This window comes from Anser brachyrhynchus (genome assembly GCF_964034855.1).
Source record: "Anser brachyrhynchus genome assembly, chromosome: 6".
Lineage (NCBI taxonomy): Eukaryota > Metazoa > Chordata > Aves > Anseriformes > Anatidae > Anser > Anser brachyrhynchus.
The window spans coordinates 29,647,182-29,664,579 of record NC_137700.1 but is presented as its reverse complement, the minus strand read 5'-3'; the positions used below and the strand labels follow the sequence as shown (position 1 = coordinate 29,664,579).

At 35.7% G+C, this 17,398-nt stretch overlaps 1 protein-coding gene across 9 annotated transcripts in view; it reads left to right on the top strand.

The window, feature by feature from the left end:
• Positions 1–17,398, top strand: part of LOC308196930 (adhesion G protein-coupled receptor A3-like) — a 279,343-nt gene that overhangs the window by 228,530 nt on the left and 33,415 nt on the right. For all 9 annotated transcript variants that reach the window (XM_080596687.1, XM_080596686.1, XM_080596685.1 and 6 more), the window contains 3 exons: positions 4,103–4,230; positions 5,134–5,257; positions 13,622–13,767. In XM_080596687.1, the coding sequence (XP_080452813.1) occupies positions 4,103–4,230; positions 5,134–5,257; positions 13,622–13,767 (398 nt within the window). The remainder of the gene's footprint in view (positions 1–4,102; positions 4,231–5,133; positions 5,258–13,621; positions 13,768–17,398) is intronic.

Below are 17,398 nucleotides of genomic sequence, written 5' to 3'. Positions count from 1 at the left end.
TGTTGTTTTCTAATACAGCCCAATGTGTGGCTAATGGTACATGACACAGCGGCTCACCACTGATTTGCTTTCAATTTATTGTCCAGCAATACCCCTTGATCCTTTTCTGTAAAGCTGGCTTCCAGTCACTTGTCTCTCAAACTGTACTGCTGTCAGGGTTCCTCTGTCCCAGAGATGAAAAACTTTTATTTCTCCTTAATGAACTTCGTGAGGTTCCAGTCAGCCCATTCCTCCAGCCTCTTGAGATTCCACCAAATGGCTACCCTGCCTTCTAGCATATCAGCTGCTCCACTCAGTGTGCATTGCAGTGTTTTCAGCTCCTTGTAGTGACCCAACTCTTCACCTAATTTCCTTATTCTGGTGCTGCTAAGCATCTTAACAGACTTTGGCACCTAACTGATTTTCGTTTTGCTTAGGCACCTAACTGATTTTCGTTTTGCTTAAGTATGAGGAATCTAACTCTTACTGTAACTGATTGTTCAAATGCACTTCTAAGTCTCTGAGGCACATGGATATGAATTCCTTCGGGAAAACAATTTCAAGTATCGTGCTTTAAACACAAAAAACAATTAGATTATACTTTCTTAAGTCATATTGTTATAAGAAATATATCAAAAATAAATATATAACCTAATATCAGTATATGGATTTTTAAAAAGTTACAACACAAACTAGATTTCTAGGTTTTTTTAGCATATATGATTTCATGGATGTACCAGGTATTTAACACTAGCTCACCGTATCTTCCCTTCACCTTTCTCAGCATCTGCTGTTAGATATCTCAGGGATGCCTGTAGCATGTAATTCATCTGTACCGCTTTATGCTTTCATATTTAATTTAAAGTGATCAGGATAGATGTGTCTATTTTAGTTGATTTTTGAATTTGAAGACTCAAGTGAAACAGTCCCACTTGCACTCTGATATTTTTGTAATTCTCATCGATGGACAAAATAGCTGATAAATATCTTTTGTCATTAATTTCCATCACTAATTTCTATTGTGCCTTGTGAGCACAATGTATTTACACCACATCATGTTATAAGGGTGAATGAATGATGATGTCTTATTAGACAATATTTTACTGGTCTTCGAGTTGTACACAGCATTTCGTTTGAAAAGGTAACAGTTTTGTGTGTATTCATTTTCCTGTAGATATTTCCCATTTTTTTTCAGTACTATCATCGTTTCAGTCACTTCCAGGAAATAAACTAAACCTGCCTTATTTAAATCTAACATACAATTATACTGCTTTGCATACAGCATGAAAAAAAAAAAAAACAACCACAAAACTTTGTTTTCTGCATGCTCTCTTCCTCAGAGGATTACTCAGGGGAAGTTGACAAATCAATAAGATTTAATTGCCATTAAAGAGCAGACAAGATGAATTTATTATGTATCTATAATGAAATCAGTACAAATATCTTTAAAAATATTTTCTACATTGGTAATAGCGCATTATGATACTCAAAAGTTTTAGCACTTAATTGCTGTACAAGATTAGAAAAGAGATAAAAAATGAAGATTTTAAAATGGAATTAGATTTAAGTTGCCGGTTGTTCTTGATTCTTCTGCACGCAAAATGGCTGTATTCCTGTAAAACATACGGCATTTTCTTTTACATAAGTATTCAAACATAGTGATTGGCTGATACTTGCATTTACACTATATAAAAAATAATTCTTTAGTACACTGACTGATGCCACGTGGTGCAAAGTCATTTTCATTTGTTGCTAGATAAATGTGTACCTTTGGTATGTTTCATTCTTCATGATTTTGTTAATTTTTCAGACTCTTCCAGAAGTGTCCAAGATATATATTTACTTAAATAACTTCACTGTTGCAACGATGTTATAGTAAGGTTTCTTAATACAGAATGAAGCAAGTATATATGTAAAATTTCAACAAACTATGCTATTGGTATACCAAAACATGATTAATCAGTAACAGTGAACACGTTCAGCAGAGTACTTCTTGTTAAATTGTCCAGTATTTTCATTAATAGTCCAGTTATATATTTGAGCCAAAACTGTAGTGAACATTTCTTGTAAAGAACAGTGTGCCGCTGTGAAAGAATTAATGGGGAGATGATGCGGGGGAGGAGGAAGAAATGTGGTGAAACCACTGACCTCTAAAGAATTATATGAAATTTTTGAATTCAGAATATCCTGAATTAATTACAAACAACAACAACAACAATCTGGAGAAAGCATCAAGAGAATAGGTTGGTAGCACTAAAAAGCTACCAAATCAAAAGTCAGAATTCTTTACCTCTTCACTTCCATCTGTGGTTGAGGGAAGAGTAGCAAAAATATTAGGAGACAGCATAAGATTACCTCTGTGACAAGTGACTCCATCACTGACTTTGAGTCTTGGCATACTGGGCAGGGCTCAGAGAGTACTTGTGTATGGGACAAGTGACTGAACAAATTTAACTGAGAAGTTCAAACTGAGGGACACACACTAGCTGAGGAAGTACTTGAAGAGTAGTACTGTGGTACTCTGTGATAGAAGGTTGTGATGATGTATATTTGCTATCTAGTTCATGCTATTTGTTCATTTTGACAGTCTTGTTTATATATGTTGTAAGCTGCTCTGTTTATGTCTGAAATTAATACACATCTGGTGAAACTGCTACAATCACTCTTTGGAAGTTTAAAGCTGCTACAAAGAAAAATAATGACTACTACGGCATATATTACTTGGGAGGTAAACCAAACTGTGCCTTGTTCCCTAATTTAATAATTGCATGTACTCATGAATGTTAGCTGCTTGTACATGGAAAAGTTCATATACACAAATGGTGCTGGAAAGCAGCTCTCTGCACACAAATGCAATTTGAAAAAAAAAAAAAAAAAGTATTAGCATTAGTGTCCCAGTATCCAAGAGGAGATTTCACCTCAGGAAAATTATATTTTCTTCCAGGTGTGGTGGTTTACCCTGCTGGGCAGCTAAACTCCACCACAACCTAAAATTGATCAATAAGATTAAAAAACAAACAAACAAACAAAACAGTTTGTCATTATTTTCAGTGTTAGTGTTTCCTGGATTGTAGTTTAGTAGCTTTATTGAATTTTATATTTTCCTGTGCTAGGATGGGAGTGTGTTCCTGTGTGCACAGTTAACAGTTAGTGGGATTGCCCATGGAAACTGGCATACAGATAATACTTTGTTTGCACTTGGGTGATAAGTTATGTATCTAATTTATGGTATTTTAATTTTTTTTCAGAAATGTAGTGCCGCAAACAGATGTGGCTTAGTGTATTACAGTGGAACCCTAATGTTTTGTTTAATTCAGACAGTGTGAAGACACTGTTTTCTGTAACAGTCTCCTGCTTTCCAACCATTTTACCTGCAGACTTAGCTTTCTTATTATTTCTTCATTGTGAGATCCAGTACTTTAGAATGGGAAATTAATATGGTTAATTTTACAAAGATATTAATGTTTTTCTTGATTTTTTTTATGAAGAATTTTGTTAGTAGACACTAGCAGGTCCAGAAGAAACACACAGATCTTTACTTTTCTGTTAATATAGCTGTCAAACTACTTTTGAATTTGTATAAGTAGTAGAGTATTTGCTTTTAAGCACAAAGGTCACTGGGTCAGATGGGGTGAATCAACTGGGGATGGTATTTGAATATAGGAGTTGCTGAGTCAATATGTTGGATGTAATCTCAGGGCTTTCGTTCCTTTGAGTGGTTCTTCTGAAGTTGTCTGTATGCCATTTAGAGACCTTTATGGTAATTTGATATTTTGTATTTAATATCCTAGTAAAATACATGCTTAAAGTTCATGTTATCTGAAGGAACGGATATTACTAAAGTCTGCAAGATATAATATTCTGTATGCTTTTTCAGATTTTTTTTTTTAATTAGGATATATCTGCTCGTACAAAAAGGTTAATTTCTCTTGCAAAGTGTATGCAGATGAGGAAGGAGCAGTCTGATGTCAATGTAAATTCATGAACTGTATCTACATAAAAAGTTCATCATCTTATTTTCCTGCTCTAGAGAGGAAACAGATAGAAATGACAGGTCATATTGAAATGAAGTCTGAGTTTCACACATGCCTAACAGCGTTAAATCATTTTGCTTTCTCCATAGGATTTTAAGACAGTGCTGTCTTTCCCCCAGTACCCAGGGGAGTTTCTGCACCCTGTGGTATATGCATGTACTGCAGTTATGTTGTTGTGCCTGTTTGCTTCCATTATCACCTACATTGTCCATCACAGGTAAGAATCCAGTTTTAAAGGACTTGTGTTAGAATGATCGGAGTTATGCTGAGATATTGCAATTTTTCTAACCCTCACTGAGAAGATGAATGTTGTGAATTGCTGCTGGATGGTAACATTGTCAACATGATTTAGACCAGAGAAGACCAAAAAAAAAGTTACATCAACCTTTACCAAACTGTATCTTTCCTAAGATGTATTTCTAAATGGTCTGTATAGTTCTTAAAACTTCTAACTTGACAATTTAATATAAAACCACAGGCACTATCAAAGTGTTGTCTGGCAAATTCTGTTGAAATAGCAAAACAGCAGCACCTAGGACAGCTACACTTCTGGTATTGGTTTGGTTGAAAGATTTGGTAACTGTGATTGGGTAAAAGAAACTTTCTTCAACTTTTAAGTCTTCTTGGTTTTAGAAAACTTGTGTTTTCCTTTATATAAAAGATTTATATAAATGTCATTTTAACTGCATACTTCTGTTAAAGACCATTAGCAATTTAAAAGAGTAGGAATGTATTGTACTGTAGAAGCTGCTAAATATTAATTAAGTGAACTTAATGCAATGACTTCTGATCTTCAGCTTCCATTTAATTCTTTAGAGATGTCTTGTTAAACTTCTGCATATCTAAAGTTATGCAATAAGCCTTTTGCTTTTCTCACTCTTCTTTAGATGCTTGATTTGATGGAGGAACCTTTAAATGAGTAGACCCTTTTTACGTCCTCTATTATTGACTTCAGTGCTGTATAAATCAGACTGTGTTCTATAAGCATGTTGCTGTGTAGGTATTCAAGAATCAGTGAATTTAATTCTATCATGTTAAGCATTTTTCCAAAGTATAGTTTGCATAGTGAGTATGCTTTCTTTCTTTTTTTTTTTCATTTTTAAATGTTATTTTTCAACAGTACAATCCGAATAAGCAGAAAAGGATGGCACATGCTTCTCAACTTTTGTTTTCATACTGCTCTTACCTTTGCTGTTTTTGCTGGTGGAATCAACCGCATTAAATACCCAATTATATGTCAAGCTGTAAGTATATGCCTTAGTAATTCTTATTAGATAATTAAAACTTGAAATTGTATCTTTTAACATAATTTGTTAGTTCTTTTCTTTTCTTACTTTGTCTGTGGATTTTAAGTTCTTTAGAATAAGTCCTTTCTAACCTTAATGATTGTATGAGTAGTCATTATGCCATTTATCTGAGGATGGCCCTGGCATCACTGGGTGACCCCTAAGTGTCTGCTTGGGTAGACTAATGTTTATAGCATGATTATGTCTTATAATTACAGCTCACAGTAAGGAGACGAAGCACAGTACACTCACGATTTATGGAGTATTTCATATCTTTCATAGCTCCAGTCTTTCCAGGGGTATAGTGTAAAGAGATGCACAGAGTAGTCATGGCTTGAGCTACTGTAAGCATAGGGGCTGTTTGGTTTGTTAAACTAAAACAAGTTATTTCTTGGCTCTGGACAATGTCCACACTTAGAATTAAAACAAACAAACAAACAAAAAAACCTTTGTAATATTTCTATTATTAGAAAAAATCATAGCATTACTCATCTAAGCACTCATGCTAATTCTCAGCAAGCATTCTGAAAACAGTAGCATGTAATTAATTGACCTATATTTGTGTGTAAAAAATCATCTTACAATTTTTACCTATTTCAAGTGAACACTTACTGAGATATAAAGTTCAAACTGAATAGTTACAAGGAATAATAAACAGCAAGCTACATATCTTAATTGGAATAATTCATGTCTGAGAAAAACAAGAAAAGAACACAATTAACTAGGAAACTTTTCAGTATAAATTGTTGTGTTATACATTTATGAAATTATAAAGCAATGAATGGTTGTATCACTATTATTGCTAGATGCAAATATAGACAATATACCTATATTTGTTGCAGAGTAATCTTCAGGCTTTTGTGAAATCATAAATATGATTTATTTTAAAAGCTGGAAGAATATTTTGAATCTTCATAACAGGTGAATGAAGAATTTTAAGGCTATTCTTTGTGAAACAATATTTTGTACTTGTGTTGTCCTGTCATTTTAAAATTTTAGGTTTTAGATAAATTTGCTTCAGAATGCTTGTCTGAGTTATTACTACAATACTTACTGCATAAGAAGGTAACCTGTTTATATGGGGAAGTTAGAGGAAAATGAGATACAAAAGACTAAAGGAAGGAAGTGTATTGACTCCAACTTCTGTGCACTATGAAACATACCTACTAACATTAATTTTTAAAAATAGATTATATGTTCCCATGATAGGCAGCGTACAACTTATAATAACTATTTAAATGTGATGTTTTTAATGTTTACATTAATTTAGTATAAACCCAAGAATTTCTACAGCAAAACTTGCATAACTAGTTTAAGAGTTATTACTCTAGTTTTCAGTGAGATGCTTTGGAAGCTTTTTGTGTATACTTGTGCACGACCATCAGTAAACAGCACCGGTAGATCTGTAAGCACTTATAATGTTCTGCTTGCAAAGTCTACATACGTACATTACATCATTTTTCATTTAACTGACACAGCTGTCCATGAAATTAGTCTGAGTTTAATATCTCACAATATCTAGTGAATTGTGTTGTAATTAGTCCGGGAGTTCTATCAAATTGAAATATCATTTACCATTGTCTTTATCCGCAGTTTGCAAGTGAGGGTAGAAGATGAGTTTGTAGGGCAGCCATGGCCATGTAATTACATGATCACAAATGACCATCTGTTGTTACAATCATTGTCTGGTTATTTACTTTGCAGATTGCATGGTAACAATGCAGTGTTAGCAGTAATAATGAAAAATTGATTGAGATAAATGAGTTATTAATAATATGTTGAGTAATACATAAACTACAGGAGTATCTTCATAAAATGCATTATCAGTGACAGTTGTATAGTGCTATGGTACAGGGGCAGCCCTGAGCTGCTGAGAAACATGCATACTTAGGGAAACTGAATGGATCCACTCACATATGCTTTCTAATCAATTTTATTAAGTTATTTATTGACCTGACATCATGCCACTTAGACATTATCAGAAGTTAAGATACAGCAAAGATACAGGACACACAAGACACACACCATTCTCTGGTTCCTGGTAGAAATTGATGGAATAAGCAACAGTCCAAATAATCTAAGACAAGACTCCTGTAGCTGGCAACACAGGCTGAACAAATGTTTACTACCAGAACATTGTACCCCACCACAGACCTTTTCTTGCCCACTGACATTGACTGTCTTCAAACTTCTGTGAGTTCCAGTGCCTGTTTCATCCTGTGGTAACCCTGAGAGGATTACTCTGTGGTTTATCCTTCAGGGTGCCAAAGCTAAGAGAGATCAAATTTGCTGATGGTTTCCTGAGAAACTCACATACTTAAATGTTTCCCATAGTTTGCCTAAGCAGGGGTGGGATGCACAGTGCTCCTTTTCTTCTGCCCATTGAATATAGCAATTTTTTGAATCACTCAGACCAATGAAAGGTACATTTGCACAGCTGCTATGAGTTCATGTGTCAGGTCTGAGTTTGTGTCTCTTTTTTTCACTTCTGGAAAAAAGCTGGTATTGGAGTTTAAGAATATATTTATAAAAACATTATTGTTTCAAGCAGCACTAAAATATTAGTTATACCATGCATGTGACTTCATCAGTGTTGCTCTAGTACAGGTATCTTTCCATCTGTTCAAATTCAAAACACAGTTTCTCCCTGCAGTAATGTAATTTGCACTTTCGGTTTCCTGAGTGCATGAGGGAATCTTTCAAGTGCAAGCATTTTCTGACGTAACAGCTGAAATGTGGTGCCAAAGCCACTGAACCTCTACCTTTCTTATTGTAATTATTACTAAAATTTTCACAAAAATTGCACTGCCACATTCTTACCCAAGTGAAGTAGTAGACTGAGTTATTTTTTTTCTTCATAATTAACCAAAAAGGGTGGTTTTAAAATTACTTCAGTTGGATCACCTTCTCCCTCTGTATGATGTGGCCCAGGCTAATTTTAAGCAGCAGGAATTAATACTATAGAAATGGACCAATTTTCTCTGATAGATAGCTGGAAGAACCTTCATATCTCCTTGAAGGCAAAGTAATTGAACTAAAAAATGTTTTCAGAGATAGTAAGATACTTATTTTTATCTGGAATCTAAAAATCTAAAAACTTACTTTTAAACCTGCATACCAATTTCAGAGAGGATTTTGTATAGACAGTCTCACTCGCATATTTGCTACGCTGTCTTTACTTGTGATTTATAAAGAAAACTGATGTTAGAATGCTGGTCTGGAAGAGCTGATTGCTTCTTCACAGATTTCCTGTGTGAATTAGGTTATATCTACAGACTGAGATTACCCACAAATCTGACTCTGAGTGTCACTGAATGCTGGCTGTTCATGTAGAATCCAGAGCTTTGAGTTTATGCCAAAATCATTCATTTGCAAGGCAAAGATTGTGTTAGGAACAGCATAATGAGATGATTCAGAGACACTACACTAGACAGAAAGGTGCTTGAGCCAACCGGTGGAGAATGCAGTCAATCCCTTCTATCTCCCATGCTTAGGCCCTCAGATTACTATCCTTCAAAGGGCAGGGAAGAAGGCTTATTCCTTTCCTGTAAGGAATGAGATGGAAGGAGATACAACTGTAGCTGGATCACTCCACAGGGTGTGGGAGGCATTGGTTCTGTACCCTCAGTCTGAAAGAGTTCAGTCTCATACCCCCTCTTTTCCTGTAAAGCATCATAGCCCTGAGGCTATGGCCACGAGGGGATGAAATGGTTAGTCCCACTACACATGTTGAAGCATGAAGAATAAGTAGGCTTAGGGGCACAAGACTCAGGGGATAGAAGGGTTATTATAAGGGACAGAATTTTTTATTTTTTAATCCTAGTAGACTAGGTAGCATGATCACTTAGTGACCTACTGATTTAACAAGTTAAGAGCCACAGCTTCGGTGGGAGCTCTGGACACATGGATAAAAAATATTATAGAAAGAGAAGAGTATTTATTTCTGAGTATGCCATTTAGGGCACCTCAAGAGATATAGAAGTATACTCTATTTACGGGCTTTTGAGAGGTCTTTAATGCTGCACTGCTCAGCTATCCTGAAAGAGGAACACAGCTAATCATATGTGCAAGCAAGGGTATCAGTGACTAGAAACTCTGCTTGCAGCAACCAGTGCCACTTAAAGAGTTTCCATGCTGTGGAGTTAGATGTGCATGATGAAGATTGTACTTCCTGGTCCCTTCCTGGTGAGACCCACCTCATTTTTGGGTCTCAACTTCTTGCTATAAATTTTCTAACTGTGAAGTGAGCAGGGGTTTGTTCTAAGGCTAAATGCTTTAAGATCATGACATATATCCAGTGGTGTTAGAAACCACAAGGAAATTTCCAAATCCCTCCATTTCACTGAAAAGATTTTATTTTCTTTCTGTGAAGGTTTAATAGTTTAATCAGAATGTTAGTGCATATCCATCTCTTCCCTTAAATAGAACTGGCTGAGACAGCCTTATTTATCTGAAATATTTTCAAAAAATTGAAAAAAAAAATAAGGGGAAAAGATTATGTGCAGGTTAGAGCTGCTTAAGGCAGTGTTGTTTTTTGTTGTTGTTTTTGTTTTTGGGCCAGGATGTTTTGCATAAATGTGTATTCTGGTCATTACTATGGCAACTGCATTGTGTGGAACTTCTAACCTCTGGGGTACTGAAATTTATTGAAGGAGCACATAAAGGCAGCATCTTCTTACTGCAGAAAACTGCAAACTTTTATTCAGTAGGCTGGTGCTTATCCCCAGTTCTAGGAATACAGTCCAGGGAAATGAGAAAATTTTCCCCATAATAACTGCTGTTATTAAGCAGCTTTAGGTGAAATGCTGGCTTCAATGCATATGTCCTGATAGTTCTTTCTGTATCATTTGGCTTGTCAGTGGAAAGCCTTGTTACAAATAAGCATCATACCTTTAATATATTCAGTCATAACCCCTGTTCTGTAAGCAAAACATAGCCCTTTCCACACAATTTTAGTGAAACGTACATTGTGGTGAAGGTAAGCTCCGTTTATAGCAAAGGTAGGATCATAGAATCATGAGATGGAATGGACCCACATGTCCAACTCCTGGCTCCATGCAGGACCACCCAAAAAATGAAACCATCTCTGAGAAGCATTGTCTAAAAGCTTCTCAAACTCCTGCAGGTTCAGTGCTGTGACCACTTCCCTGGGGAGCCTGTGCGTGCCAATGCCTGACCAATCTCTCAGTGAAGAACCTTTCCCTAACACCCAGCCTGACCCTCCCCTGTCCCAGCTCCATGCCTTTCCTTCGGGTCCTGCAGCTGTCCCCAGAGAACAGAGCTCAGCACCTGCTCCTCTCCTGCCCTCGTGAGGAAGCTGCAGGCCGCCATGAGGCCTCCCCTGCTGCCCTCGTGAGGAAGCTGCAGGCCGCCATGAGGTCTCCCCTGCTGCCCTCGTAAGGAAGCTGCAGGCCGCCAGGAGGTCTCCCCTGCTGCCCTCGTGAGGAAGCTGCAGGCCGCCAGGAGGCCTCCCCTCAGCCTGCTCTGCTCGGGGCTGAACAAACCAAGTGCCCACAGCCGCTCCTCATATGTCTCGCCCTCTAGACCATTCACCATATTTGTTGTCCTCTTTGGATGCGAATAGTTTTATGTCCTTATATTGTGGCACCCAAAACCAAACACAGTGCTCAAGGTGACGCCACACCAGAGCAGAGCAGGACAATCACTTCCCTCAGCTGGCTAGTAATGCTGTGCCTGATCCACCTGATCCACAATATGGCTGGCCCTTTTAGCTGCCAGGGCACGCTCCTGACTCTCATTCAATTTTCATTGACCAGAACCTCCACCTCCCTTTTACAGTTTTAAGTTTATCGTTAGATAGTTTTAAGTGAACATTTTGATATTTCATTTGTATCAATTTGTTGGCCTCTTAAGCTTTACAGAGGCACAAATCCAGTAACAAGTTATACACAGATAAATTCATCCCCTGGATCTTTAGTGCAATAAACCCAAGTTTTATGTTTGCTAATGGATCTAAGTGAGAATTTACTGAACAGAAATAACTGTGTCCTGTTCCTTTTCTGTTAAGTCTTGTTTTGGATGTCATGAACTGTTACCTCGTATTCATAGCATAGGGCTCAGATGTCTACCTAGCTTAAGACAGCTAGAAAGAGGTGGTCCCACTGAGGGGGACAAGAAAGCATAAAGCCACAACCTGTAAGTGCAACAGTGCGGGAAATGCATCTCCATGTCATGAGTGCTGTCGGTGTGGAAGTAGGGGGAAGGAAGAGTCAGTGGGCAGAGCCCACCACTTTGAAACTGAATTACTGAAATTTCAAGATGAAGTGTGACAAGCATTCCTTTTCTAATGATTATTAGCTAACGAGTAAGAACAAAAATTCTAGTCCAGAAAAAAATTATCTCCACAAGGAGAAAAGAGTACCCTTTCCTTTGGATTTTAGTATAAAAGCTCGGTGCACGCTTCCAAATTCCACATTTTTTTTAAGTGTCCTGTATGTTTTATCTCCATATTGTCACTATTGTCCTTCATATCCATCAGTCATCAGGAGGTCCTGTAACATCAGGATATATCCTCTTTTGCCTTAAGCAAGAAATGCAAATGGAGAACTTTATTTTGAGAGAAAAAGAGACATACTGCTGAAAAGATATTACAGAAGCTGATCACATTTTTGTCTATTTTTTGTGTTTGCTTGAGTTGTCTGTTAGAAGGAACTAAGTTGCTGAAAGATAGGCATAGTGTGGAGAAAGGTGGTGTGACTAAGGTGTGGCATAGCAATATTTTCCATTCAGTTCAGTTGTCTCCTGAAAAGTTCAATAAAATTGTTTGATTGTGCTGTTTTAGGAATTTGGTTCTCTCAAGAGGCTCACATTTTCTGAATATACGGCTATACACACTGTCTGAATTTCATGTGTTGGTGCCTGCTCACACAGAATTCATCCTTGCTGTTCATCTTATCAAGCCTTTGGCATACTTGTATAGAATAATTACAGAATTTATAATAACAGTGCTGTGCTGAAATGAGGAAGAGGTGATGAACCAAGTCTCTAGTTTTTTTTCTAGTTTCTTTCTTCTGGTTTCTGCCACCTTCTTTTCACTTTCTCCTCCCCCTTTTTCTCCTTCCTGTCTTACTCCTTTACTCCCCCCAGTTCATAGTCATATTCACTGTGTCCCTACAGAAATGCTGCAAGCTGCACATGAACTAAGTCCAGACAGCACTAGCCACTGAACTGGCAATGTCTGCCAGCTGATGGTACAAAGTTGTCTCATTCTCTTATTTCCGCTTCTTTTACCTCAAGCGACAACAGCTATGAAGGCTTTATGCTCTCTTGTCTAATGTGTCAAACAAGTCCCAGAGAAAATTACAAAGGGTATTCTGTTGATGATATTTGCTGCAGTGTTCAAGTTTTGTGATATGTTACTAAATATAAACAAAATTCATGGATTTTTTTTTTCCTTTATCCATCAATTATTCTAAGTTGAGCAAAAATGAACACTGGTTCAAATAAATCATTATAATAGATTTGTGTTAGCTTTATTTAGCCAATTCTCTGTATTCCTTAAACATTTATGTGGTCTCCAATTATACCAATATTTTACTTGTCACTGCAAAATGTAACCTCATTTTATATAATCAGATGGAGACTTACCTGATGTAATAAAGCATTGTACATTGGATAAAATTCCAATTACTGTTTCCATAGTAATGAATAACAATTACTAACATAACAAAGATGTTAGTATTTTAAAAGTGTTTGTATTTTATTTTACTTTCAATGATAAACACACCAGTTTCTTGGAGACATCATGATAATAACAGTATTGAGAGTTTGCATTTCCTTTTGAGGGATGACACCAAGATCTCTCATTTAGTTTTAAAAATAGTCTGGCCAAGTTTATAAGTTCCTCAAAATATGCCTGAAAGTAATCTGCTTTTTAGGCAACTATCACTGATCCCAGACAAATAATTAGTCATTACAAGAAGTCAACCTTGGCTGTACACAGCTGAGACAGAACTACAACAGGATATCACAATATATATTGATGAAAAATTTAAAGAAAATATTATAATAGCAAACAAAAATGCTGTCATTATTTTTTAAATTGCATTGTCGCAATAAGCTAACAAAGTTTGCAAAACAAACCAAATTTTGCATCACTTTAAATCCAGGTATAAAAAATTGTAATTAATCAGGTTCTTTACAAATGTCTTTACAGTCTTGATTTCATAACATACCATCTGGTTTTACAGATATCTATCTATGATAGATTAAATAACAGTTTCCGTCTGCTTTTTTTAAAGTGTTTTCCTTCTCTGGTTAGAAATACTTATTAACTTGCTTAACTGTCCACTCTTGTTTTAGGTTGGCATAGTACTGCATTATTCTACTCTATCTACTATGCTATGGATTGGAGTAACTGCAAGGAATATTTATAAGCAAGTCACAAAGAAACCTCAGTCATGCCAAAACAGTGACCAACCTTCTTATCCAAAGCAACCACTACTCAGGTATGGAATATTACATATAATATTTTTCTAAGTAGTCTTTAAGCATGTAAATTTTAAACACTTTTATTTCTGTATACTTTATTTTTATAGACTATAAATAGAATCCATAAAGAACTGAGTCATTTAGAGTACATAAAAATCTGAATATTTATCGTGTGCTAATAGTTAAATATACTCAGGAGATATGCAGAACTGGTATCGACTATGTTCAGATACCTCTGTCTCAACAGGAGCAATTCAAGTGTTCTTGTTCAGTTTCCTATGGATGGGGGAAAAAAAAAAAGGCTTGCTTCTGGGTTAAGGCATTATTTAATCATCAAAACTACTCTATAATGACGTTCTCTTTACCCTTATCCTTTCTGTTATAAATCTTGCCCACACTTGTATTGATTGCCTAGTAACCTGATAGCAACCTTCCTCATTCCACACCAGAGATCTAATGCTATTACTGGAGAGACTGAAAGTCTGGACTCCCTGTCAGCCTTCTAGATAGAACAGACTAAGATGTCTCTGACAGTGTAGCAATTGTAACACAGCATCTTGAATATAAGACTAACTGCTCCCATCATGCAGCAAGAATGTTAACTGGGTGCCTAGCTTCAAGCCAAAATTGTACAGGGAAAAAAAAAAAAAGTACCACAAACTAAGGTACCAAGGGTGTGAGAAGAGGGATTTGCCTTTTTTGACTTCAGCTATCAAAAAGTTAGGTGTTGGCAAAAGTTATATATAGTGTCCCTGTATAGATTTTAGAGGGAGAATAAGAGGAACTTCCAGAGAGCAGTGCCTTGCAACTGTCTTGTATGTTTGTGTGAGGACAGGATGAATTATCATACGGAAGTATCTGTCTTTCCCCTCAGATCATGGAAAAAACGGACAATTTAGTCTAAAGACATCATTTTTATATACTGACAAACAAGAAGTATTCGTTCTGCTCTTTATGGCTTTGCTGAAAAATCCAGATTAGTGTATTCTTTTAAACACAGTCTAGCTATTTTATTTTGAACACAAAATGTTTATTAAGTAGTCCTTGTAATGGCCGTGTGAAGTTGTCACAACTTGTTAAAAGGCTATGGGAATATGAATAAGCTTTGCTGTTCAGACTCTACTGAGTGAAATCTGTATTAATACAATTAGTTCCCTGATTTTTAAATATATTCTTTCTGGGAGAAGGAATTATATAAAGTTCACATAATTTTTTTATAGTCAAGAGAAGAGCCATATTGAATATTAGATATGTTAGGTACAAGCTAAAGGAAATACTTTCACGGAGAGTGCCTGACTTTGCTAATCCATGATTTACTATACCATTCTTCACAGATGAGAACTTCACTCTTCCAGCTAGTAGCTCATGGTAAAATGAATAATTGCCAATTTTCAAATGCTGCCATGTGGCTATTAAGGTAGAAAATTGTTTCAGGTTACATATATACAGCATAGTGTATGTTCTTCAAATTCAAATCTTGTTCAAGCTGGAAAACAACAGGCATTCAAGTTCCAGAAAATATTACTCTAATTAGAATCCTTGTATCAGTCATGTTGAGGTTCTCAGCCAGTGAAAATAAATAATAGATATTTTTAGTTTAGTAACAGAAATGATAAACCTACTTTTAGCTGTAAAAGAACATGGATATAATTGTTTAATAGCTAAGTAAAATGATTCCAGAGTTATTTTCACACTCTGGGCACCATATGTCCTAGAGACACAGCCACTGGAATGTATAATATGATTTCATAATGGTTAGTACTAGCTTCAAAGTAGTGAGGATCAATTTCATTTCATGTAGAAAATGGGCATAGTATATGGAAAATTAAAAATTGCTTTAAGCAAGAAAATGCCAAACTAAATAATTAGTAATTATTGTTCTTTTAGACCTGTAATGATCATTTTTTATGGCCATTTCAACTTTACTGGTTTTAATAAAATTAAAATCAGAATTATTCTGTATCATAATATTTCCATAAAATCCATTTAAGATACTTACATTTCAGTGTAGTCATTTATAAGAAATGTTTTAACCAGACTGTTCTTGTATCTATAAGCTGATGCCAGCTTTATACCTATTTTGTCTCGGGTACATAAGAGATAACATTACAGTTTGTCTGGGTATGGGGTGTGTGTGTTAATTTCTGTCTCCATCGTCACCAGTAGATAGCTAAGCGATATTAAGTTTATTCAAATGAAGAATGAATTAGGCTCTTTTGAGTATCAGGACCATCACTGCTAGAAAGAATATAATGAAGTCTGCAAGTAACTTTAAAGGAAGAGGTGGTTTGTCAGTAATCTGTGTCTGCAGAACTAGTTTGGCTTGTATTCAGTTTTTGTTGAACATTAAAAAAAAGATGTTCAGCAGGTTTTTTTGAACACATATGAATATGTTTGGCAAGAACTGTGCACTTTGCTGTTCTCCTTCAGTCTTTTCTGGTAATGAATGTATATGATAGACGGGGTTTCCAGTTCACGTAAGAATGTTTTTCTATTCTTTGTGTATGCACTTGCTATGTGTAACATAAGGATATTTTTTTGTGAGTCAGTAAATGGAAACTACTGCCAAAAATCAACACACAAATTTGTGACATGGAGTTTACCAAGAAATCGTAAAAATGCTCACACCACATTTTTTTCAAGGAGCTTGATCCGCTCTAAAATGTAGCTGAAATACTGAAAATAAATACAAAAATATCTAAAGGGGACCTTACCTTTTAGTAGAAAACAATTTGCTTGTAACAATTGATTCTGTTTCCCTGCCATGCTATTTGGATATTCGTTTACTGAAGTATGATGAATGATGTAAACTTGATCTTTTCCAGCTAGCTTTTCTTGAGCTGTGAAAAGATGTATCCTGTTATGTAAAATACTGGTTCCCTATTAGTTTTCTCTGTTTCAAGATCCAGTAATTAAACTGGAAGTCCTTTTACTGAAACTTGTTATCAATGACAATATAATTTTGAATATTGCCTCTTTTTATACATTAATCATATAATATATATCATATATGTTACACATTATACATTATATATCATCTCATCTATAATATATAAGAATATATATTATATATTAATTATAGAGATAAAACTGTCAGGGCATACCACTTTGACTGAAAACAACTGTAACAATTCTGACATTTTTCACTGAATCTGTCTGGACGCTAATGAGATGGATCAAATTAATGCATCATTGAATTTTGTGTATTTAAATACTGAACCCTGGCACTTCAGCAGATAATGAAATCACTTCTTATAAAATATACTCTTTAGTATTCTTAATAGAAATAAGTAATTCTGTCTGTTCATCCTCTGTGGATGTTTGTGAAACCTGGCGTTGTTTTGGCTTCTGACTAATCTGAAGTCATATTTTGCTAGCAAAGCCAGAGGGGCATGCAAGATTCAGCTTTATGTATACCTGTGGTGTGCAAAACGTCTTGTCAACCCAAGCTGAAGTACAGGTAGCATTATTTTTTATACCTGATACGTGCATTCATTTTTCATGTGATGTCTTAAGCACATACAGCTTAGAACTACAGACCAGGTAGAAAATGTTTCTTTAAGGTATTCTATTAAAATCATTCCTTTCCAGAAAGAGAACAAAATTAGACTACTATCATTGTAAATACTGAGCACAATTGCACTATAA